This window comes from Pristis pectinata, chromosome 22, assembly GCF_009764475.1.
Source record: "Pristis pectinata isolate sPriPec2 chromosome 22, sPriPec2.1.pri, whole genome shotgun sequence".
Taxonomy (NCBI): domain Eukaryota; kingdom Metazoa; phylum Chordata; class Chondrichthyes; order Rhinopristiformes; family Pristidae; genus Pristis; species Pristis pectinata.
Window position 1 is genome coordinate 6,821,134 of NC_067426.1, and position 22,370 is coordinate 6,843,503.

Sequence of the window (22,370 nt, forward strand, 5' to 3'; positions counted from 1 at the left end):
GGAGGAAAGGGACTGCGAGAGATAGGTAGGTTTCAGGAGAGAATTGTCTCCATTCCCTACACATTTCCTTGTTCCTGCCAAAACAAAACCCATCAGTTTCATGCCAGGTGGCTGTACCTGTGAATCTCACTTACATCTCCTGGTGCTCCCTGGTAACTCAGATTGTCTAACCATGTGGATCAGAAGCAATTATAGAATCAGAGTAACACAGCATGGAAACAGGCCCTTCAACCCAACTCATCCATGCCAACCACTGTGCCCACCTAACTAGTCTTATTTGCTTGCATTTGGCCCATATCCCTCTAAACCTCATCCATGTATTTATCCAAATGTCTTTTGAATGTTATTGTACCTGCCTCAACCACTTCCTCTGGCAGCTTATTCCATAAACGCACCACCCTCTGCATGAGGAAGTTGCCCCTCAAGTCCCTATTAAATCTTACCCCTCTCACCTTAAACCTATGGCCTCTTGTTTTTCCACTCCCCTTCTCTGGGAAAAAGACCATGTGCATTCACACTATCTTTTAACATCTCTATAAGGTCACCCTTCAATCTCTTACACGCCAAGGAATAAAGTCCTAGCCTGCCCAACCTCTCCCTATAACCTAGGCCAAGTCCTGGCAGCACCTTTGTAAACCTTCTCTGCACTCTTTCCACTTCAATGACATCATTCCTATAACAGGGCGACCAAAACCATACACAATACCTGCAACATTTTGAAGATCTCAATCAAATCTTCCGCAAGTATGTGATTTTCTAGCCTTGACACTGACAATATTTTACCAAGAGTGATTTCATTTTGTAAGCTTCTGTTTGCATTACAATTCTTTCTTGTATTCTGAATAAATAAAGGTAATTGATAAGTCAGCAAAATGGACTAGAATGTGGAATAAGCATCCAGGACATTGTGATTGAGCTGTCTCACCTGCAGATACACATTGCAGCAAAAAGTCTGTGAAGAAAAGTCTCCACAAGAGAGTCTGTGTACAGCAATGCAATCTCTCCTGAGTATCTACATTTCAGCTGTGTAATCTCTTCACAAGAGAGTCTGTATACCAGCAGTGTAATACCTTACAAGAGTTTGTGTACTAGCATGTAATCTCTCAACAAGTGTCTGCATCCCAGAGCTGTAATCTCTTCACAAGAGATTCTGCGCACCAACAGTGTAATCGCTTGGACTGGGAACATTATTCTAACAGCAGAAAAATCACAATTGTAAGGGCAGATTTCTCAGTAATACCACAAATGTAATAGTTCAAGTGTGATTTGGGAACATGTTAATTTTTTGCTTCTTGGGGAAAATAGCTTCCTTCATATTGTCAAAAATCTGCAGATACAAATCCATTTATTATCTCGGTCCTTTAACTCATTATTCTTGTATTTCTCCCAATTCCACTCAAGCTTTTTTCCACATTCCACTGAACAATGCGCTTTTCAAAAGCAGTCCCTCAGCTAAATCGTACATGGCTGTGGATTGTCAGGAAGAATGGTGAGCTGGCCTGGCGTTGCTACCTTTTCTCAGATAATAAGTTCTCAACGGTCAGAAGTTCTACTATTGCTCTCTGCCTGAATTTGTTAACCCAGTCTCACTGGATGCCTTAGGAATAGAAAAGGGGAGAAAAAAACTTCAATTCCACAGCATTTTTTGTAGTCTCAGATTGTGGAATGAAATACTTTGGAAGCGTAATCGCTGTTGTAATGTCAGAAACATGGCAGCCATTTTGTGCACAGGAAGATCCAACAGAGCAGTGTAACAATGACCAGATATCATGTTTTTAGTGATGCTGATTGAGGGATAAATATTGGCCAGGATACCTCATTAAAATAGTGCCAGGGGGCCATTACCATCCAAATGAAACATTGGTTTAACACGTCAACCAAAAGGCTGCTCCTCTGACAATGCAACATTCCCTCAGCACTGGATTAGACTAGAATTATGAGCTCATTCTTCCAGATCAGGACTTGATCCCACAGATTTCAGAGGCAGCTGTGTGCACTGAGACAGAATTCAGAAAGTTCTTAAAGGGAATTTTTCTGAAGGAGCTAAATTTAATATTTTGGCTGCAAACTTTTAAGTACATTATTGTTGAATACATGATACATATCCATAACAAATACACTTGTTCTCAAAATCGATTTGGAAATTATGTAATTCTGGTTTTAAGAGCTGTGGCTCTAGGAATTTTTCCAGGTTTTGGAATTTTCAGATATCCAAAAGGTTGCTTTTGGATACTGACAAAAGTAGGGCAGTACAACTAAGTGCTTTACTATTGGAGAAATAATACCCTTAATCATGGTAGAGGTCATTAGAAATTACGTACATTTACGATTAATTGAGAAAAGTATAAATGTCAATAACTTGAAAGCACTTACTCAGATTTGAATTCAGCTTTTATATTGGAAACATATCCTAAGAACCTGCATCCAGTTATTCTGCTTGCAAAAATATACACTGACCACTAAGATTTATTGCTTGTGACTTTGTGAGCATTCCTAGACTCTTTAAAAGCTTTCTCGGTAATGAAATCGCTAATTTCCTAATCAGTTTAAAAGTGTTCCAGTACCATTCCTTGTCATGGCACTTAGATACAAATCGTTGAGGGAAAATAAACTGAATTGGATTAATAAAGGGGATTTTTGTTATACCATTTTTCTGTAAAAGCTGAATAACAGCATTAGAGACTAGAACTAATCGATTCATTTCTAAACCAATTAACCTTTCACAAGGGAGAAAATGGAGGAGACGCAATGATATCAGACTGGAGGTCAGTTCGTGACAGAGATGTGTCTGACACAGATTACATTAGCAATCCTGCCTGAGAAGTGAAGAGTTGTAATATCAGTCTGAGCTTAATTAACATTCCATGCTTGATTACAAATGGCACACATATATGACCCAGCTATTTAGCTAATTAAAGGTTGCATTCAAAGATTTAGCCTGGAGTATAGGAAGGAGTTATGACAGTCAACCAAGTCTGAGATATGCCCCCTCCCAATCCCTCACTAAAACTATAACTGAGAAAAAAGGCTTTTTAAAAAGCACTTCTAACCCTATCATTTCACAAATCTAGTGACTGGAGAGGGGAGGAGGCCCTTTATGGGTGTGTTGATGACATATGCTTCAATGCTCAATCAAAATAATTCAAGAGCAAACCTCACGTGAATATAATGCAGAATAATAGTCCACCAACCTTCCAAGCTATTCGGTTTCCTTTTGCATCATGTTCCATGGCCACAGGAAAGTCGCCCCTTTCGTAAAACTTTCGGAATGCCGTTGGTTTTATGCGTCTCTCCTTAAATGCACCAGCTGGTGGGGGTCCGACATTCTGTCAAGCGATGAAGGGAAATAGTTAGATACTGAATGGGGTTAATGCAAAGGGATAACATACGTTTATGGATTGCTTCATGCACTTTTGGGGATGACGCAAACTGCATCACAACCAAAGTTCATTCTTTTTGAAGTACGGTCAGACTCCAGAAACTGTAGTAAAACCTTTATATTAAAAAAGGTAAAATTAAGCAAAGAGCTTCAATATGGACTAACCTACCTCTAAGTTGACCTTAAATAGATATCAGCACTCAAGACCTGTGACAACTCTACCTTAAAGGGTTAATTGGACAGATTATCATAAATAGCTCTATCACCCATGCCTCAGTTCTTAAATTTTCATACTTTATTTCATACTTCATTGATCTCTTGGACTAGCCTCACCACTTGCATCTGGTATGGGGTCAAGAACAGGAGTTTCAAGAATTTCCCTGATTTAGCCCTGGCCCCACATTCATTTTGCTTCTATCTGGTTTTATTTGTCTCTCCCAGAATATCCCATCATTTCAGGATGTATGGGAAATGAATATTGCGATATACAAGCTATCACAATAACATGGAACATGTCACGCAGAATAGACGATCTTTACCTGCCATCAGAAAGCAGCGAAAAAAACATTGGATGGATATATTCTGACATTGTCAGTGAAGCCTCTGACCTAATGTAATGCTGAGCTAACATTTTCCCAATTGATTCTACTGTTCTTGTTTTATTAAAACAGTTTGCTTTGTTGTACATACAATGATTTCATCAACTGCCTTCCAAATACTTGCATTTTAATTCATACATATGTATTTTCACCTTTGTTAAATGGGTGTAAAATCTCTCAGGGAGAAATAATCCATCAGCATTTCACTGCTCCCATTTTGATCAGAGGACCAGAAAAAAGCACAAGGGAAGGTCTTATTTTCAAACCATTGCTTCCTAAAAGAAATTAGCCTAAACCTGTATGGAACCAAGTTGGCAAGAATGGCACTATCACAAATGAAGCAGATTGTGCCCGACTGAATTTTTCTCATTATTAATTTCATACCAGAGAATGTCGCTAGCAAGACCAACACTAATCACCCAGTGTTGTCACCCATGAGAATGTGGTGATGAGCCACCCTCTTGAACCGCTACAATCTTTTTGCTTGAGGGTGCTGCCTCAGTGCTGTTGGATAGGGAGTTTTAGGACTAATAACCTGTGATGATAGATATAAGAAGATAGATTTCCAAGTCAGGATGTTGTGCAACTTAGTGAGGAACCTCCATGTTGTGGTTTTCCCTGTGTGCCTACTGCCCTGGTCTTTCTCAATGATAGAGACAGTGGGTTTAGGAGTAAGCTACACAGTTCACATTGTAGATGGTACACACTAGAGCCTTTGTGCACTGGTAGTGGAGGGGGTGAATGTTTAAGGTGATAAATGGGCTGCCAATCAAGTGCCTTCTTTTCCTGGATGGTGTCAAAATTCCTGATGTTATGGGAGCTGCATTTCTGATTAGCTTAAAACAAGGTCCTTGTGTTCTTGCAGTTTCAGACAACATACCACCTTAGATTCATCAATATCTTTTGCTGCCTCTACTTTAAATTACAAAAATGCAAGTTGAATTTTATTTCCTCTGTGGTCAATCGATGGGGTAACTCATCTGGAAGTGTGAGGAGTTGAAAGAGGTTAAGGTTAAAGCTTATTTATCATTAAGCAAAGCAATTTTCACTCCTATGTGAAATTTGATTGCAAAAATTACTTCCACAGATTATTGAGATAACTCAATATTCAGCTTCTGCTTTGCTGGACAATTGGAAACTTTAGTTTAATTAATGGATTCTGGCTACACACCAGGAATCCTTTCACTCAGTCCACTAACACTCTTGTTCTCCATTATCCCACCAAGAGAAATAATTTATCTGCATCTACCACACTGAGTTAATTTATCACTTAACCACTTTAGATGAGTCCTCAATCTTCTAAACTCCAGGGAATACAAGGCAGGTTTGCACAACCTGTCTAGATAAATTAACCCTTTAAACCTTGATCTTATTCTGGTGAATCAGTGCCACGTCCCTACCAAAACCAGTAGATCCTTCAGAACTCATTGTAACACCACAGATCTGTTGGTCCATCTCAAAACCCTGGATTGTCCCTGCCTGCATCACATGTACAAGTTTGTGAATCTTAACTGCAAAAGTGGAAAATATGTAGTTTCCCCATTGATTTTTCAGTCCTTAGGTAGGACTGACATTTAAAACAGTTATCCTTTAATTGGCTCATTTTGCTCCCATGAAGAAATAGCCTCCAATTCCTGAATTAAATTACTGAGCAATTCAATTGCAGCAAGGTCTTCTGACTTAAAATGGTAGCTCTGTCTTCCCATGTGGCCTGACCTGCTGGATATTTCCAGCAGCTTGTGTTTTTATTTTAGATTTCCAGCCTCTGCAGTTTTTGTGATTTTCATAGATTGCAGCATAGTTGGGGGAAAATCATGTAGCTCCAGCGTAGCAATAGAATAATGCAATATGCAAGACATGGTAAAATATTTCCAGCCTCAAGGCACAGTATACATTCAATGGAACATCAATGTAACTGAAGCAATTGAGGCAGTCCAAAGGAAATTCACCAGTCTTACTCCTGGGATGAGAGGGCTGTCCTGTATTCCTTAGAGTCTAGAAGACCAAGGGTGACCTTATTCAAACACGCAAGACCCTAAGGGGGCTTGACAGGGTGGACGCTTTCACCAGGGGAGAGTTGCAAACAAGGGGACATGGCCACAAAATTAGGGGCCAGTCATTTAAAACCGAGTTGCATAGAAATTTCTCTCAGAGGGTGGTGAATCTCAGAACTTCTGCCCCCAAGGGTGAGGCCAGATCATTAGATACCTAGATAAATATTTGAAAGATCAAATAATATGGGGAAACTGGAAGAGAAGGAGTTGAGGCTAGCATAGATCAACCACAAACAATGAATGGTGGGGCAGAATTAAGGGCCTGAGTGGTCTACTTCTGCTCCTATTTTCCGTGTTTTAGTGAAGAACTAAGGAGGGATGCTGGGCAAGACATTGGAAGAATTTCTATTCCTTTTAGGTTAATGCTAGAGAGGACTTTCATTGTTGTTCTCCAGTGCAGTCAGTGAGTCTTGAGGTGGTGTAGACAGAGGGGTGTGTGTCCACTTGTCAGGAAGGCAGGGCCATCAATGTGAAATAGCCAACTAGCTTCTATGGGGAAAATAAAAAGAAACTCATTTTACCAGAGAGAGTATGAAACTCAAGACAAATAATAGATGCATTTTAAGGGAAGGCTAAATAAAAGGAATAAGGGTAATGAGGGTGGGAGGAGTCAAAGTCAAGTTTATTTTCATATGCACAAGTACATGTATGCACAGGTGCAATGAAAAAACTTACAGCAGCAGAGGCACATAGCATCAGATAAGCAGCAGCAAGAGACAGAAATTAGACTTCCCCCCACAAGAACACTTAGAACAAAATAAAAACAAAGTCCATTTTAGTGCAGTGATCAAAGTGTAGCTGAACTGTAGTGATTAGGGAAAAACCAATTGGTGGGGATCTTCGGTGATAATGTTGCCTTCGAGGCAGTGCCTCCTGTAGATGCTACCAGTGGTGGGGGATATTATTAAGTATCTTGAAAATTCTTGAATAAACAGATAAGGCAAGGTCTGTGCCAGAAAGAATAGAAGCAACAATGGGTTATAGAATTCACTGAGCATGCTCTTCTATTCAGTCACAATACCAGTGAATTTCCCCATTACATCTTCATATCTCTTAATGTCTAAAAATCTATGCATTTCAGGTTTGAATAATGACTGAGCATCTGAGGGGAAGAGAATTCTAAAGACTCACAACCCTCTGAATGAAGAAATTCCTCTTCACAGCCCTTCACAGACAACTTTATATTGAGATCATGCCCCCTAATTCAAGACTCTTGACAGAGGGTCTATGTAATGCCATGTAACTTTTCAGCAATAGGTACAGAAGTTACATGTCAGACTGCACTTACGAACTACAACAAACGAGATGCTGGAGGAACTCAACAAGTCAGGCAGCATCTGTGGAGGGAAATGGACAGTCAACTTTGGGTTGAAACCCTTCATCTGGATATACTAGTCCACTTACATGCTAGCCCTTTTAAATGGGCCACTCCAGTAACTGTTTGCCCAAATGAAGCAGGAGTGCTTCAGACCAACTCAGCTTAAAGCCTTAATTCTGTACTGGTCTGAGACAAAATGCAATCTTAAAATGTGTATTTTCCAAGCAACCTCATTGAATATGTAATTGAATTAGTAGAGTTAATAAAGTGGTTTCATTTTATGGTCAGTTTTTTTTAATATTCCAAATAGATTAATTGCCTCATTCAGGAAAAGAACACTTGATAATGCAAGGCTGATTCAATGCACCCAGAATATAATGCACTGTCAGAGCACAGGCCACTCTGGTAATGCTGGAAGTTGTGTTTTTTTGCCCACTCAACAAACCATTGCTTATCTTTGTGATCGCTGCAGCACAGTCAAATAATTCATACAAAAGTAATGATCGCTGAAGTCCCCAAGGTGGATTCACACTCAGTCATTTCCTGCACTCATTATTCACTTTATGTTCCTAATAATGATCTTTCTTTGCCTGGAGCAGTATTCATAAATTATACCATATATTTATACATCATACATGTTACATAATTATATATTATTGATAAGATATACACAATGTCCATTGAATTTGTGTCAAGAGCAGAGTGTGGTCCATTGGTGTTCTGGTTTACCACAGGCAGAGGTGGGTTTGACTCACTACTTATGCATTAAGTGGGCATATCACCCTTATCCTGATTCAGATACTGTTTAGGATCTTCCATGCATTTTAGACCAGGTGGCCTTTCTGCTGGGCCTTGAACAAACTCAATACAGAGACTACAGATGAAGGGTCTCAACCTGAAACATCAGCTGTCCATTTCCCTCCATAGATGCTGCCTGACTGCTGAGTTGTTGCAGATTTTTGTGGGAAACTCAATACAGACACTATTTTCCCTTCTGGTCTTATTCCATTCATCAGTTGTTGATGGTGAATGCAGAACTCAGACCAATGAGATGTTTGCATTTTGTACACCTTGCAATAAAGCTCTCAAACTCAGATCCAGGTTAGTTTATTGTCATATACACCAGGGTACAAATGAAATTCCTTGCTCACATGAAGCTGAGTAAACATGGTAATAACAAATACATCAATAGATACAGCAACAAGTGCAAAAATATAGTAGAGCAATTTATAGTGCAAAAATAAATGCTAAAGTGACAACAGAAGAGGTAGAAGTAAGGGTCTGAGAATGTGGCAGCACCACCAGGAAGATGCAAAAGGTGATTGGTTCAAAGTTGCATTCAATTCTGGTCACCCCATTACAGGAAGGATGTGGAGGCTTTAGACAGTGCAGAAGAGGTTCATCAGGATGCTCTAACAGAGGGCATGTGCTACAAGGAGAGGTTGGACAAACTTGGGTTGTTTACTCCGGAACAGTGGAGGCCAAGGGGAGACCTGATAGAGGTTTACAAGATGAGAAACAGTAGACAGGTGGTATGTTCCCCCCTCCCTGGGGGGGGGGGGGGGGGGGGGGGGGGGGGGAGGGAGAGACATCTAATACTGGAGGGCATGCATTTAAGGTGATGGGGAAGTGCAAAGGAGGTGTGGGTGTAAGTTTTTTTTATTATACAGTGGGTACTTGGAATGCACTACCAGGGGTGGTAGTGGAGGCAAATATGATAGACGTGTTTAAGAGGCTCTTAGATAGGCTCATGAATGTGCAGAGTGGACACGTGGACCTTTGTAGGCAGGAGGGATTAGTTAGGTGTTTAATTACCAAATTAGTTTAGCACAACATCATGGGCTGAAGGCCTGTTCCTGCACTCTCCTGTCTGACAGCAGTGGGGAACAAGCTATACTTGAGACTGGTTGTCTGGGCCTCAGCTTCCAAAGTGGTCAAAACAAACATGATAGTTTAATGCCCCCATCCTCTACAAAGGTTGCTTTGTACATTCACTTGCAAAGATGACTACTTTCACTCATCACCCACAGTAATTTATCACACTGCTTCTGGGTCCTCAACACTAATACCAGGTGTTGATTTCCTGTGGCATTGCATCTCACAGGTACTCACTTCTGCTGGCTGATTTTGTGACAAGAGGTTTGGTGACAGCTGTTTCTCACTGGGATTTACTGCCAGACTCTTGTTTTGTATCCAGTTGCTGTGATATTTTCATTTCTCACAGGAATTTGCAATGACCCTACCATTAATCAAAGGACAGTTGACATTGTGTGGTGGCTGCTCCCCCAGTGTTCTTGAAGTAGTCAGCTGGAAGAGAGCAGTGTGGTAGAATAGGAATCAGGAACATGCAGGCATTCAAATTAGGAGTAGGTCACTCAGCCCCTCAAACCTACCCCATTTAATCAGATCATGGCAGATCTGCCTGCAGTTCCACATTTCCACCAAACCATGAAAAACTGTCATCCTTATCAAATTAGTAGCTTTTTCCTTCAGAAACTACCTCTGCCTTAAAAGTATTCAAAGGACTTTGCTTCCACCACCCTTTGAAGAATAGATTTCCAAAGACTCTCAACCTTCAGAGAAAATATTCACACTATTTGCTCTTCAATGGGCAATTCCCCAATTTCAAAAAATACCAAGATTTACGTTCTCCCACAAGAAACACACTGTCCACATCCACCCCAAGGGATTAACTCCGAGTACCCAGTTTGCACCAGCATTCTCCTCACTCATTGTTTTGTTGGCAACTGGTTGACTGATTCATAGACTCAAAGGGCAGAACACCTGCCTTCTGTCAGGCACTGCTACACAAGGTCGGACTTCGCTGACTAATCCATCAGATCTGAGATAGCCGCCTGTGCACTGTCCAACATGGAAGTCTCAGACTTACTCCTGAACCAGTTCTGTTGATCGAGTCCTGATGGAATCCATTCTTGTTGGGCCTTGCACTGGAGAATTGCCTCTAATCCTGCACCAAGCCAAACAGTGCAGGATCTGAGAACCCAATGATGCCCATTGTGATTGCAGAGATATGGATTAGAAACTAATATAGAACAATTTTAAAGAGGGGGGAATTTTTAAAGGAGATGTGTGGTATCTGGAACAGGTTGCCAGGGGTGGAGGAGGAAGCAGATATGATAGTGGTGTTTAAGAGGCTTTTAGATGGACACATATGCTGGGAATGGAGGGATACAGATCATGTGCAGTAGAACTGATTTAATTTGACAGTGTTCAGCACAGATATCATGGGCTGAAGGGCCTGTTCCTGTGCAGTACTAGAACATAGAACAATACAGCACAGGAACAAGCCCTTCAGCCAACTATGTATATACCAACCATGAAGCAAATTTAACCTGCACATGGTCCACCTCTCCTGGCAGTACATTCCAGGCACCCACCACGCTGTTTAAAAGAAACTTGCCACAAATCTCCTTTAAACTTTCTCCCTCACTTTAAGAGCACAAATAGGAGCAGGAGGCAGCCATCTGGCCTGTCAAGCCTGCTCCATTCAATAAGGTCATGGCTGATCTGGCTATGGACTCAGATCCACCTACCTGCCTTTCCCTCCCCCCCCATAACCCTTAATTCCCCTATGCAAAAATCTGTCTTAAATATTTAATGAGGTAGCCTCTACTGCTTCCCTGGGTAGAGAATTCAACAGATTCACTACTCTGGGAAAAGCAATTTCTCCTCATCTGTCCCAAATCTATTCCCCTGATCTTGAGGCTATGTCCCCTAGTTCTGTCTCACCTACAAGTGGAAACAACCTTCCTGCTTATCTATCCTTTTCATAATTTTGTATGTTTCTATAAGATTCCTCATTCTTCTGAATTCCAGTGAATATAGTCCCAGGTGACTTACTCTCCTCATTGGCTCACTCCCTCATCTCCAGAATCAACCTGGTGAACCTCCTCTGCACCACTTCCAAAGCCAGTATATCTTTCCTCAAGGATACCAGAACTGCACGCAGTACTCCAGGCGTAGCCTCACCTGTACCCTGTACAGTTACAGCACAACCTCCCTGCTCTTAATTTCACTCTTGAGCAAAGGCCAAGATTCAATTTGCCTTCTTTATAACCTGTTGCACCTGCAAACCAACCTTTTGCGATTCATGTACAAGTACTCCCAAGTCCCTCTGCACAACAGCATGCTGCAATCTTCCACTATTTAAATAATCTGAAATTCTATTTTCTATTCCAAAGTGGATGACCTCACATTTACCTTCATCTGCCAGACCCTTGCCCACTCATTTAACCCGTCTATATCTCTGCACAATTTGCTTCTCCATTCAATTTAGTGTCATCAGCAAACTTAGATATGCTACACTCAGTCCCCTCTTCCAAACAGAGGATGTACATTTTGAAGTTGTGGGCCCAGCATTGACCCCTGCAGCACCCTGCTCTCTGCTGATTGCCAACCAAACACCCATTTCTCTCAACTCTGCCTTCTATTGGTTAACCAATCCTCTATTCACACCAATACCTTATCCCCCAACGCCATGCATCCTTATGTTATGGAGGAGTCTTTTATGCAGTACCTTATCAAACACCTTCTGGAAATCCAAGTATATAACCTCCACCTGTTCCCTCTATCCACTGCACTCATTATATCCTTAAAGAACCCCAGTAACTTTGTCAAACAGGACCTGCCCTTCCCAAATCCACACTGTCTGCCTGATGAAACTACTTCTATCTAGATATCTTTCTACTTCTTCCTTGATGATAACCTTCAGCATTTTCCCAACTACAGATATAAGCTAACTGGCCTATAGTTACCTGCCTTTTGCCTACATCCTTTTTTAAAAACAGTGGCATGACATGTGCTGTCTTCCAATCCACTGTGACCTGCCCAGAGAATTTTGTTAAATTATCAAACATGTCTACTACAACTTCTGCCATTTCTTTCAGTACCCTGGGATGCATCCCATCAGGACCAGGAGACTTGTTTACCTTTAGACCCATGAATTTGCTCATCACCACCTCTTTAGTGACAGCAATTGTATAGAGGTCCTCACCTCTCATCACATCCATAATATTTTTATCATGTTGGACATGTCCTCCACCATGAAGATTGACAAAATAGTCATTCAAGGCCTTGGCCATTTCTACATTGATATTAATCCCCTTCTCATCTTCTAAGGGACCCATGTTTATGTTAGCCACCTTTTCCCACTTTATATAACTATAAAAACTTTTACTGTTTTTATATGTTATGCTAGTTTACTTTCATAATCTCTTCTTTTCTTATTGCTTACTTAGTGGTTCTTTGTTGCTTTCTAAAGTTTTCCCAATCTTCTAGTTTCCCACTACTCTTAGCAATTTGTATACAAACTTTTAGTTTGATGTCTTTTTATTTCCTTAGTTATCCAAGGATGGCTCTCCCCATCCTTACTTTTAACTGGAATACACTTCTGTTGAACACTGAAAAATCTCTTTTATAGTCTGTTCCTCAGTTGTCCCACCATATAGCCTGTGTTTCCAATCTACACTAGCAACTCCTCCCTCCTGTTGCAGTCTCCCTTGTTTAGGCATAATACCCTGGTTTAAGATCAAACTATTGCACCCTCCATTTGTATGTGGAATTCAATCACACTGATCACTTTCCAGGAGGATTCCCAACTACAAGATTTTTAATTTCACCTGTCTCATTGCACAGGACCAGATCTAAGATGCATTTTCCCTTGTAGGTTCACCAACATGCTGTTCAAGCCATCGCTGATGCATTCTATGAAGTCCTCCTCAAGACTGCCTCGACCAACTTGAATTGCCCAATGTTGAAGTTAAAGTCCCCCATGACAACTGCCATTCCATTCTTACATGCATCAAATATTTCTTGGTTTTTGCCCATGCCTCTAATGTTATTATTCAGTGGCCTATAGACAACTCCCACCAGTGATTCTTTTCCCTCCACTATTTCTAATCTCTACCCAGATGGACTCAACATTTTGTTCCTTAGATCTTACATCTCTCACTATCACCCTGATCTCATCCTTCAAGTGCACTACCCCACCTCCCTGCCTATCCTTCCATATTACCTGATACCCTTGGATATTTAATTCCCTCTCAGCTCCACCCAACAACCACATTTCTGTAATAGCCACTAAATCATACCCTTGTACTGATTTGTGCCACAAGTTCACTGACCTTGTTTTGAATACTATGGGCATTTGGATAAAGTGCCCTTACACATTGTCCTTTTAGAATCGCAACCTACTTTCCTTTGCATTTGACTTTCCTGCACTCCACTTCTTTTCTGCCTTTTGCTCTGGTCTCTACTTCGCTTTCCTGTCTTTCTGCATGAATTCCCATCCCCCTGCCATATTAGTTTAAACCCTCCAAGAGCACTAGCAAACAATACCAATGGGACATTGATCCTAGTCCTGCCCAGGTGTAAACTGTCACAAACAATACCAATGGGACATTGATCCTAGTCCTGCCCAGGTGTAAACTGTCACAAACAATACCAATGGGACATTGATCCCAGTCCTGCCCAGGTGTAAACTGTCCAGTTTGTACTGGCCCCACCTCCCCCTGAACCAGTAACCCTCCCTCCTGCACCACTAAAGCCATATATTCATCCTAACTATGTGGCTATTCCTACTGACTAGCACATAGAACAGGTAGCAATCCTGAGATTACTACCTTTAAGGTCGCAATCCTGAGATTACTACCTTTAAGGTCCTACTTTTTAAAACCCTATCTCCTAGCTCCCTAAAGTCAGCTTGTAGAACATCATCCCACTTTTCCCCCTATCATTGGTTCCTACATGCACCACAACAGCTGGCTGTTCACCCTCCCCTTCCAGAATGCCCTGCAGCCACTCCAAGACATCCCTGAACCTTTGCACCCAGGAGGCAACACCAACCAGGCATCCCATTTGCAGCCACAAAAGCTCCTGTCTCTTCCCCTTACCATGGAATTCCCCCACCACACTTTTTCCAGCCCTCCTGTGCAGCAGAGCCACAATCCTGACTACTGCTACCTTTCCCTGATGAGCCATCTCCCCCAACAGTACTTGTTTTGGAGGGAGATGACTGCAGGAGACTCCTGCACTACCTTCCTGCTACTACTTCCCCTGTTGGGGACTCATTCCCCATCTTTCCCTGGGCTTTTAAACTGCAGCATGACCAACTCACTAAACATGCTAGCCACAACATTCTCAGCTTCACAGATGGCCCCAAAGTGAATCCATGCACAGCTCCAGTGCCATCATGCAGTCAGGAGCTGCAATTAGACAATTCCTGCACACAGTCATCAGGGAGGCTATCAGTGTCCTCAAGTTCCCACATTACATAGGAGGAGCATGACACAGGTCTGAGCCCACCTGCCATCACTAAAGAGCTTAGAGGGAACATAAATAGAGAAAAAAAATGAATAAAGACTTACCCTCACTTTACCTTAGTGCTGCTCACCTGAAGCCTGGTATTCACTCTCAAAATGGCCACTCCACTTGACCCTAACTTTTTATTAGCTGCTAATAATTAGCCAATCACCTATTAACTAATAACTAAGCAAGGAGACTTGCTTCTTTTCCATTCTTCTGCTCTAAGTCACCTCTGTCCCAACTCCACTAGCACAATGGCCACTCTGCTTGAGCCTTCCTTCTTTTTATTGGCCACTGTTAACTAGCCAATGAGCCAATCAACTATTAACAACTTGCAAATGTGCTTCTTTTAGATTCCTGCAAGGTGAAATTCACAAGCACAGAGACTCAGCTCTTTTCAAATCTCCTGCTCCAAGTGCTGACTCCTGCAAGGCTTAAAGCTATATCCTCTAGTATTTGGCATTTCCACACTGGGAAAAAGACTCTGATTATCTATGCCTCTCATTATTTTATGTATTTCTATCAGGTCGCTCCCTCAGTGTCTGACAATTTGGTGAGAACAATCCAAGTTTGTTCAATCTCTCCTAGCAGCTAATACTCTCTAATTCAGGCAACATCCTGGTGAACCTCTTCTGCACCCTCTCCAAGGTCTCCACATCCTTCCTGTAGTACAACAACCAGAACTGCAAACAATACTCCAAATGTGCTAACCAAAGCTTTACACAGTTGCAACATGACTTTTATACTCAAGACTCCAACCGGTGAAGGCAAGCATGTTGTGCTCCTTTTTTACCACCCTATCTACTTGTGTTGCCACTTTCAGGGAGCTATGGACTTGCACCCTAAGATCCCTTCTGTACATCAATGCTCCTCAGGATCCTGCTATTTACTGTCTTCTTAGATTTGACCTCCCAAAATACAACACCTCACACTTGTCCGGATTAAACTCCATCTGCCATTTCTCCGCCCATATTTCCAACTGATCCATATCCTTCCGAATCCTTTAACAATCTTCCTCACAATCCTCAACTCCACCAATTATTATGTCATCTGAAAATTTACTAATCAGGCCACCTACATTTTCTTCCAAATCATTTACATATATCACAAACAACTGGGAAGCTGGTACATTTCTTTAAAAAATCAAATTGCTTTAGTTTAACGCTTTTAGTTATTTATAAGTATCAGGTGTTTTTAAATTATTCTTTTTCAATAATAACTAGTAATTTTTAAAAAATGAATTACTTCCGTTTTAATGATTTTTAAACTTATAGAACATAGAACACTACAGCATAGTACAGGCCCTTTGACCCACAGTGTTGTGCCGACATTTTATCCTGCTCTAACATCTATCTAACCCTTCCCTCCCACAAAGCTCCCCATTTCTCTATCATTCATTTGTCTACCTCGGAGTCTCTTAAATGTCCCAAATGTATCTGCCCCCACAACCTCTGCCGGCAGTGGGTTCCATGCACCCACCACTCTCTGTGTAAAAAAACTTACCCCTGACATCCCCCTTATACCTTCCTCCAATCACCTTAAAATTATGTCCCCTCGTGTTAGCCATTGTCGCCCTGGGGAAAAGTCTCTGACTGTCCACTCGATCTATGCCTCTTATCATCTTGTACACCTCTATCAAGTCACCTCTCATCCTCCTTCTCTCCAAAGAGAAAAGCCCGAGCTCACTCAACCTATCCTTATAAGTTCTGAATGCCGTAGATATTTAAAAACTATTAAAGATCACACATAGTTTTTATGGCTAGCGTAGCTGGGGTAGAGCTTTGTCAAACGTTTCAGCACAGATTCAGGGGTGGGTCTTCCTCATTGTGCTGTTGGAGATCCTCCTGTCTCTCAGATCACATTGCTGGAGTCAGGAGTCCAATGAGCCAGTGAGATAGGCCCCACATCTGGACCAGGTATACATGCATGCGGCAATTCTGGACTGGGAGAATGGGCTAGCATGATCTGACTCCATATTTCACCAGATCAGAGAGAAAGTGAGAGGGAAATGCTCCCCTTCTTTCTCTTTGTCTTTCCATACATGTGTCAAAGCATAAAACTTCCTGGTGAGGAGCATGGCTTCCAATGGCCGGTTTATGTTATTGTTCAGAAAGATAAGTAACGGGGACAAAACTTCTAAACGTTCCTTACTGAAGGCAAACAAAACCTGACTAATGGTAGTGGTTGATACAACTGTCTATCCAAAGACACATCATTCCTAAAGCTGCACACACACTAAATATATACAGTAAGATATTCAGGAAAGTTCTTTACCACTGTTCCCATTTTGCAGTCGGCAGTGATCCTGCTGCTGTTATCAACACCTCTGGACGTAGTTTTTTTTTCTTTATTTGTCATATTATCTCCTCATGTTGCAGTGTAATATCATCACCTCCCTCCCTCCTGCTTGTCTCCTGCACACCTCTCTGTCTCTGTGCCTGTCTGGAACCTACAGCTTCTCTCTGCATTGAAACGTCATGGACCCGAAACAATAACCCTTCTTTTCTTACTCCACAGATGCTGCTTGATTCACTGAGTACTGCCAGAATTCACTACTTATATTTCATCAAACATGAGACTAATTCTGAGACACAAGAGATTTTGCAGATGCTGGAATCTGGAACAACACACAAAAAATGCTGAAGGAATTCAGCAGGTCAAGCAGTATCTATGGAGGGAAATAAACGGTTGGGTCTCGACCCAAAATTTCAACTGTTTATTTCCCTCCATAGAAGCTGCCTGACCCGCTGAGTTCCTCCAGCATGTTGTGTGTGTTGCATGAGGTAGATTCTACTTTGAGAGGAAAAAAAACACCAATATTTGAACTAGTTCAGAGTTAGCCAGTTCTTTGTAAATTCAGTGACTGTTGCCAGCTCTTCATTTACAAAGAAAGCCACTTGTCAAGACAACAAAATAATCACAGTGGATTTCAGAAATTTCAAGAGTCTTTAGGATCACCTTGCACATTGGTTAACAATGCTGTAGACTTCAATTAAACCTGCCCACAGAAAATTAGTCTGGACGTCTCTTTTTCTGACAATGAGCCCTGGCTTCCACCAGCAGTGACATTCAGTATCAGTGATTAAACAGCAAATCAAGTGAAAGATTTCTCATAAATACCAAGCCAGGATGGGAAAAGCAACATTTTTAACTACTTTTTAAAAAATATATTGCAGAGTGTGATATAAAGACTGAAAAATGTACATTGGATTAAGATAGAAGCTGAAATGTTTTCAAAAATTAGGAAATTTATTACTAATTTTAAATCCCTTACATTTTCAAGTTTTGTTCTTAGGGAGTTATGATCCATATGTAAAGTATGATTTTTAAGTCCAAGTAGCTTGCTAAGCAGTAATTGTGACACAGTATATCATCAAAACTTGTGTGGACTTAATGCAAGAAAGCAGAATACTTTCAGGCTTGTTCATAAATGCCTGAAGTTTGGACATTACACAGAAGGTTCCAAAATATCTGGCGGAGGAGAAGGGAATTATTGACAGCAGTTTTTGGGGTTATGGCAGGCACAGTAGTGTAGCGGTTAGCATAATGCTTTACAGCGCCAGCGACTGGGTTCAATTCCGGCTGCTGTCTGTAAGGAGTTTGTACGTTCTCCCCATGTCTGTGTGGGTTTCCTCTTGGTGCTCCGGTTCCTCCCACATTCCAAAAAGACATATGGGTTAGGAAGTTGTGGGCATGTTATGTTGGCGCCGGAAGCGTGGCGACACTTGCGGGCTGCCCCCAGAACACTCTACGCGAAAGGATGCATTTCACTGTGCGTTTCGATGTACACATGACTAATAAAGATATCTTAAAAAGGATTCTTGTAAACCTGGGCAAGATGTTACATTCCTTTCTCAGGCTTCCCTATAAGCTGTTTGGGAATTTATTAATTTGCATCAATACCTAGTAGCCTTCCTCTAAAATTCATTTCATTGGCGTCAATGGAACTGACCATTAGAGATGCCACCGAGCTTGCCATTGTGACTGCACAGTGCATACCATGCTATTAATCAAATCATCTAGCAAATCATCTGAAAACAGCTGAAAAAAATTTAAAGGTTAAAAAGTAAATTTAAAAATGATAAATTTACTTAAAAACATGAAACTACTTTCTCATTATATAAATGTACATTCAAATAAATGAAAAATAAATCAGACATTTACCTAAAACTACTTCTTAATGAAGGCCAGCAACCCCATTCAAAACAATGGAGCAGCAAATAGAAGTGACAGCTCAGCCTGATGCAACAGTGAGAGGTCATGTACAAAACACATCCAGCCCCTCCAGCTCAACAGCCTAAGGAACATCCTTGGGCTTGCTACCGGATCCTGGAGTGGAATGAAAGGTCGGATTCCCATTCCCATCTCTCACACTGCTGTGCATAGTCAAAGTGGACAAAGCAACACTGCCGTGCACACAGCTGTTCACCAGCCACTCTGCAAACCCACCGTCTTGTTGTCGGTGTGTTCCAGCTTTACTTTCCAGGATGAGTAGTTAATAAATGTTATGTAGGTTTCTTTTCATTTACTGCAGCTACTAATGACCTATGGCTATTGTATTCATTTACCCAACTTCTCAAAACAGATTTCAGTGGCTGACCCTCCCTGGCATATTATTTTCTGTTAGGTGTCAACCGTGGTCATAGTTTGAGTCAGCAGGTTGTGATTTCACCTCTCATGACAGGCGTGTAAAAGACACAAACCTCAGCAGACTCAAAAACCAAAGCAATGCTGAAGATTTATAAATATCAGGAGCGTTGGCAGCAATGCTGATTTTCCAAGGTTCCGTTTGCATTGACTTCCACCACTTTTACTCCTGAGGGTCTACAGTTCTGACACTCCACCACTGATACCTCGCGGTTCCATCTCACTTCAAACTCTATTTGCAGCCACTCTACGCTCATCGCCAGTTCAAAATAAAACAAGGGAGGTGACTTTAACAACCAGCTGGAGAAGGTATCATTCTCTCCCTACTTTTAGGTCACATTGTTCCCTGCCCCACGACCCGGATGAGAGGTCAGGATGGCAGTTGTCTGAGCAGCGAGCCAACAACTGAAGTGACTTGCCTCTCGTTCCCTGTGGAGAACAATGATGCACTGTGCCTGATGATTTTTGCAAGATGTTCGTTTAAGATCATTAACCCAAAGAGAAAACCGCAGACATTGACTTGCGTTTACTACGTTGTGTGTAGGGACCTGGCAGTGAAGAGACAGCTTAGAGTGAGTCTCCAAAATAGACACAAGGTAACCTGCCACTGTTAACTCGACTTAACCTACAAACAACCCAACATAAAGGTCAGCTCCTGGGATGTCTCAGAACTGTGAGTCAGTAAACTGCCATCCAATAAGGCAAGGAAGATCCCAGTTTTTAATCCTCAGTCTCCTGCTCACTTATCTGATCTAATCTAACATCAAAATGTCGACCATCCCTTTCACAGATGCTGCTTGATCTGCTGAGTTCCTCCAGTTTGTTGCTAAGGAAAGACTCAACTGATAAAAATTGACTATTCATCCATTTGTAGAATCAGGGTGTCACTGGTAAGACATGTATTTATTGCATATCCTTAGGTGCCCCTGGGACGGTGGTGTGAGCCGCCTTCTTGAACTGCTATAATCCTTCTTGTGGAGACATTCCTGCAGTGTTGTAGCGGAGAGAATACTAGGATTTGGATCCAGCACTGATGAAAGAGAGACGATATGTTTTCGAGCTGGGAGGACCTGCAGGTGGTGGTGTTCCACATGCCTGCTACACTTATCCTTCTTGATGGTGGAGGTCAGGGCTCAGACGTTGCTGTCGGAATTGCTTAGGTGAGTAACTGCAGTGCATTTTGTGGATGGTATACTCTGCAGCAACAGTGCAACTGTGGTGAAGGGAGTGAACGTTTAACGTAGCTAATTAAACAAGCTTAGAATCTGATTTATTATCATTGACTTAGATGACATGAAATTTGTTGTTTTGCAGCAGCAGTATGGTGCAAAGTTACTATAAATTACAACAATAAATAAATAGTGCAAAAAAATAGTGTATTCCAGTGACCCTGTGTATTTGCAAACACGGGGTCACTAGAATAGTATTTAGTAGAACATTATATGTTGGGATTTTTTTTCTTCTGTCCACTTAGGAACCCATCAGCAAGTCAAAAAGCAAAGAGAAAAATTGCAAGTACGGTAAATGTGAAATAAAAACAGAAAATGCTGATGATGCTCAGTAGGTCAGGTGGCATCGGTGGATAGAGACACGGAGCTAATGTTTCAGATCAATGACTTTCTGTTAGAACTGGGAACGTTCAGAAAACTAGCGGGTTTTAAGCTGCAGAGAGGTACGAGGGGTGGAGAGCACAAAGTGGAGACCAAGAGAGGCTGAACGATAGAAGTGTCAGTCAGGAGAATGCGGCAAAGGTGGCAAATCGCAAATGATCTGCCTGGAGATGTAAATGCAAGGAGATGAAAGAAAATGGAAGAGGAGAGAGGACATGTCTGTGACAGGTGGAGACCTACAGAAAATGATCCTGAATGGTGTAGAGCTTCTTGAATATTATGTGAGGGGTTCTGGTCCGCACAAGTGCACAGAATTGCATCACACCCTGTTCTTTGTTGGTGGTAGAAAGGCCAGGGCAGCAGAAGGAGAACATAGAACATAGAACGTTACAGCACAGTACAGGCCCTTCGGCCCACAATGTTGTGCCGACACTTTATCCTGCTCTAACATCTATCTAACACTTCCCTCCCACATAGCCCTCCATTTTTCTATCATTCATGTGCCTATCTAAGAGTCTCTTAAATGCCCCTAATGTATCTGCCTCCACAACCTCTGCTGACAGTGCGTTCCATGCACCCACCACTCCCTGTGTAAAAAACTTACCCCTGAAATCCCCCTTATATCTTCCTCCAATCACCTTATAATTGTGTCCCCTCGTGATAGCCATTGTCGCACTGGGAAAAAGTCTCTGACTTTTATGCCTCTTATCATCTTGTGCACCTCTATCAAGTCACCTCTCATCCTCCATCACTCCAAAGAGAAAAGCCCTAGCTCACTCAACCCATCCTCATAAGACATGCTCTCCATTCCAGGCAGCATCCTGGTAAATCTCCTCTGCACCCTCTCTAAAGCTTCCACATCCTTCCTATAATGAGGTGACCAGAACTGAACACAATACTCCAAGTGTGGTCTAACCAGAGTTCTATAGAACTGCAACATTACCTGGCAGCTCTCGAACTCAATACCCTCACTAATGAAGGCCAACACACCATACGACTTCTTAACAACCCTATAGACCTGTGCAGCAAACTTGAGGGATCTATGGACATGGACCCCAAGATACCTCTGTTCCTCCACACTGCTAAGAGTCCTGCCATTAACCTTGTATTCTGCCTTCAAATTTGATCTTCCAAAGTGTATCACTTCACACTTTTCTGAGTTGAACTCCATCTGCCACTTCTCAGCCCAGCTCTGCATCCTATCAATGCCCTGTTGTAATCTACAGCAACCTTCTACACTATCCATAACACCACCAACCTTCGTGTCATCTGCAAACTTACTAACCCACCCTTCCACCTCCTCATCCAAGTCATTTGTAATAATCACAAAGAGCAGGGGTCCCAGAACAGATCCCCGCAGAACACCGCTGGTCACCGACCTCCAGTCAGAATACGCTCCATCTACCACCACCCTTTGTCTTCAATGGGTGAGCCAATTCT

General features: G+C 41.9%; 1 protein-coding gene across 3 annotated transcripts in view; it reads right to left on the minus strand.

The window, feature by feature from the left end:
* The window catches only part of pacrg (PARK2 co-regulated), a 247,086-nt gene that overhangs the window by 173,298 nt on the left and 51,418 nt on the right, over nt 1–22,370 (minus strand). For all 3 annotated transcript variants that reach the window (XM_052036416.1, XM_052036417.1, XM_052036415.1), the window contains exon 2: nt 3,192–3,326. In XM_052036416.1, coding sequence (XP_051892376.1) covers nt 3,192–3,326 — 135 coding nt within the window. The remainder of the gene's footprint in view (nt 1–3,191; nt 3,327–22,370) is intronic.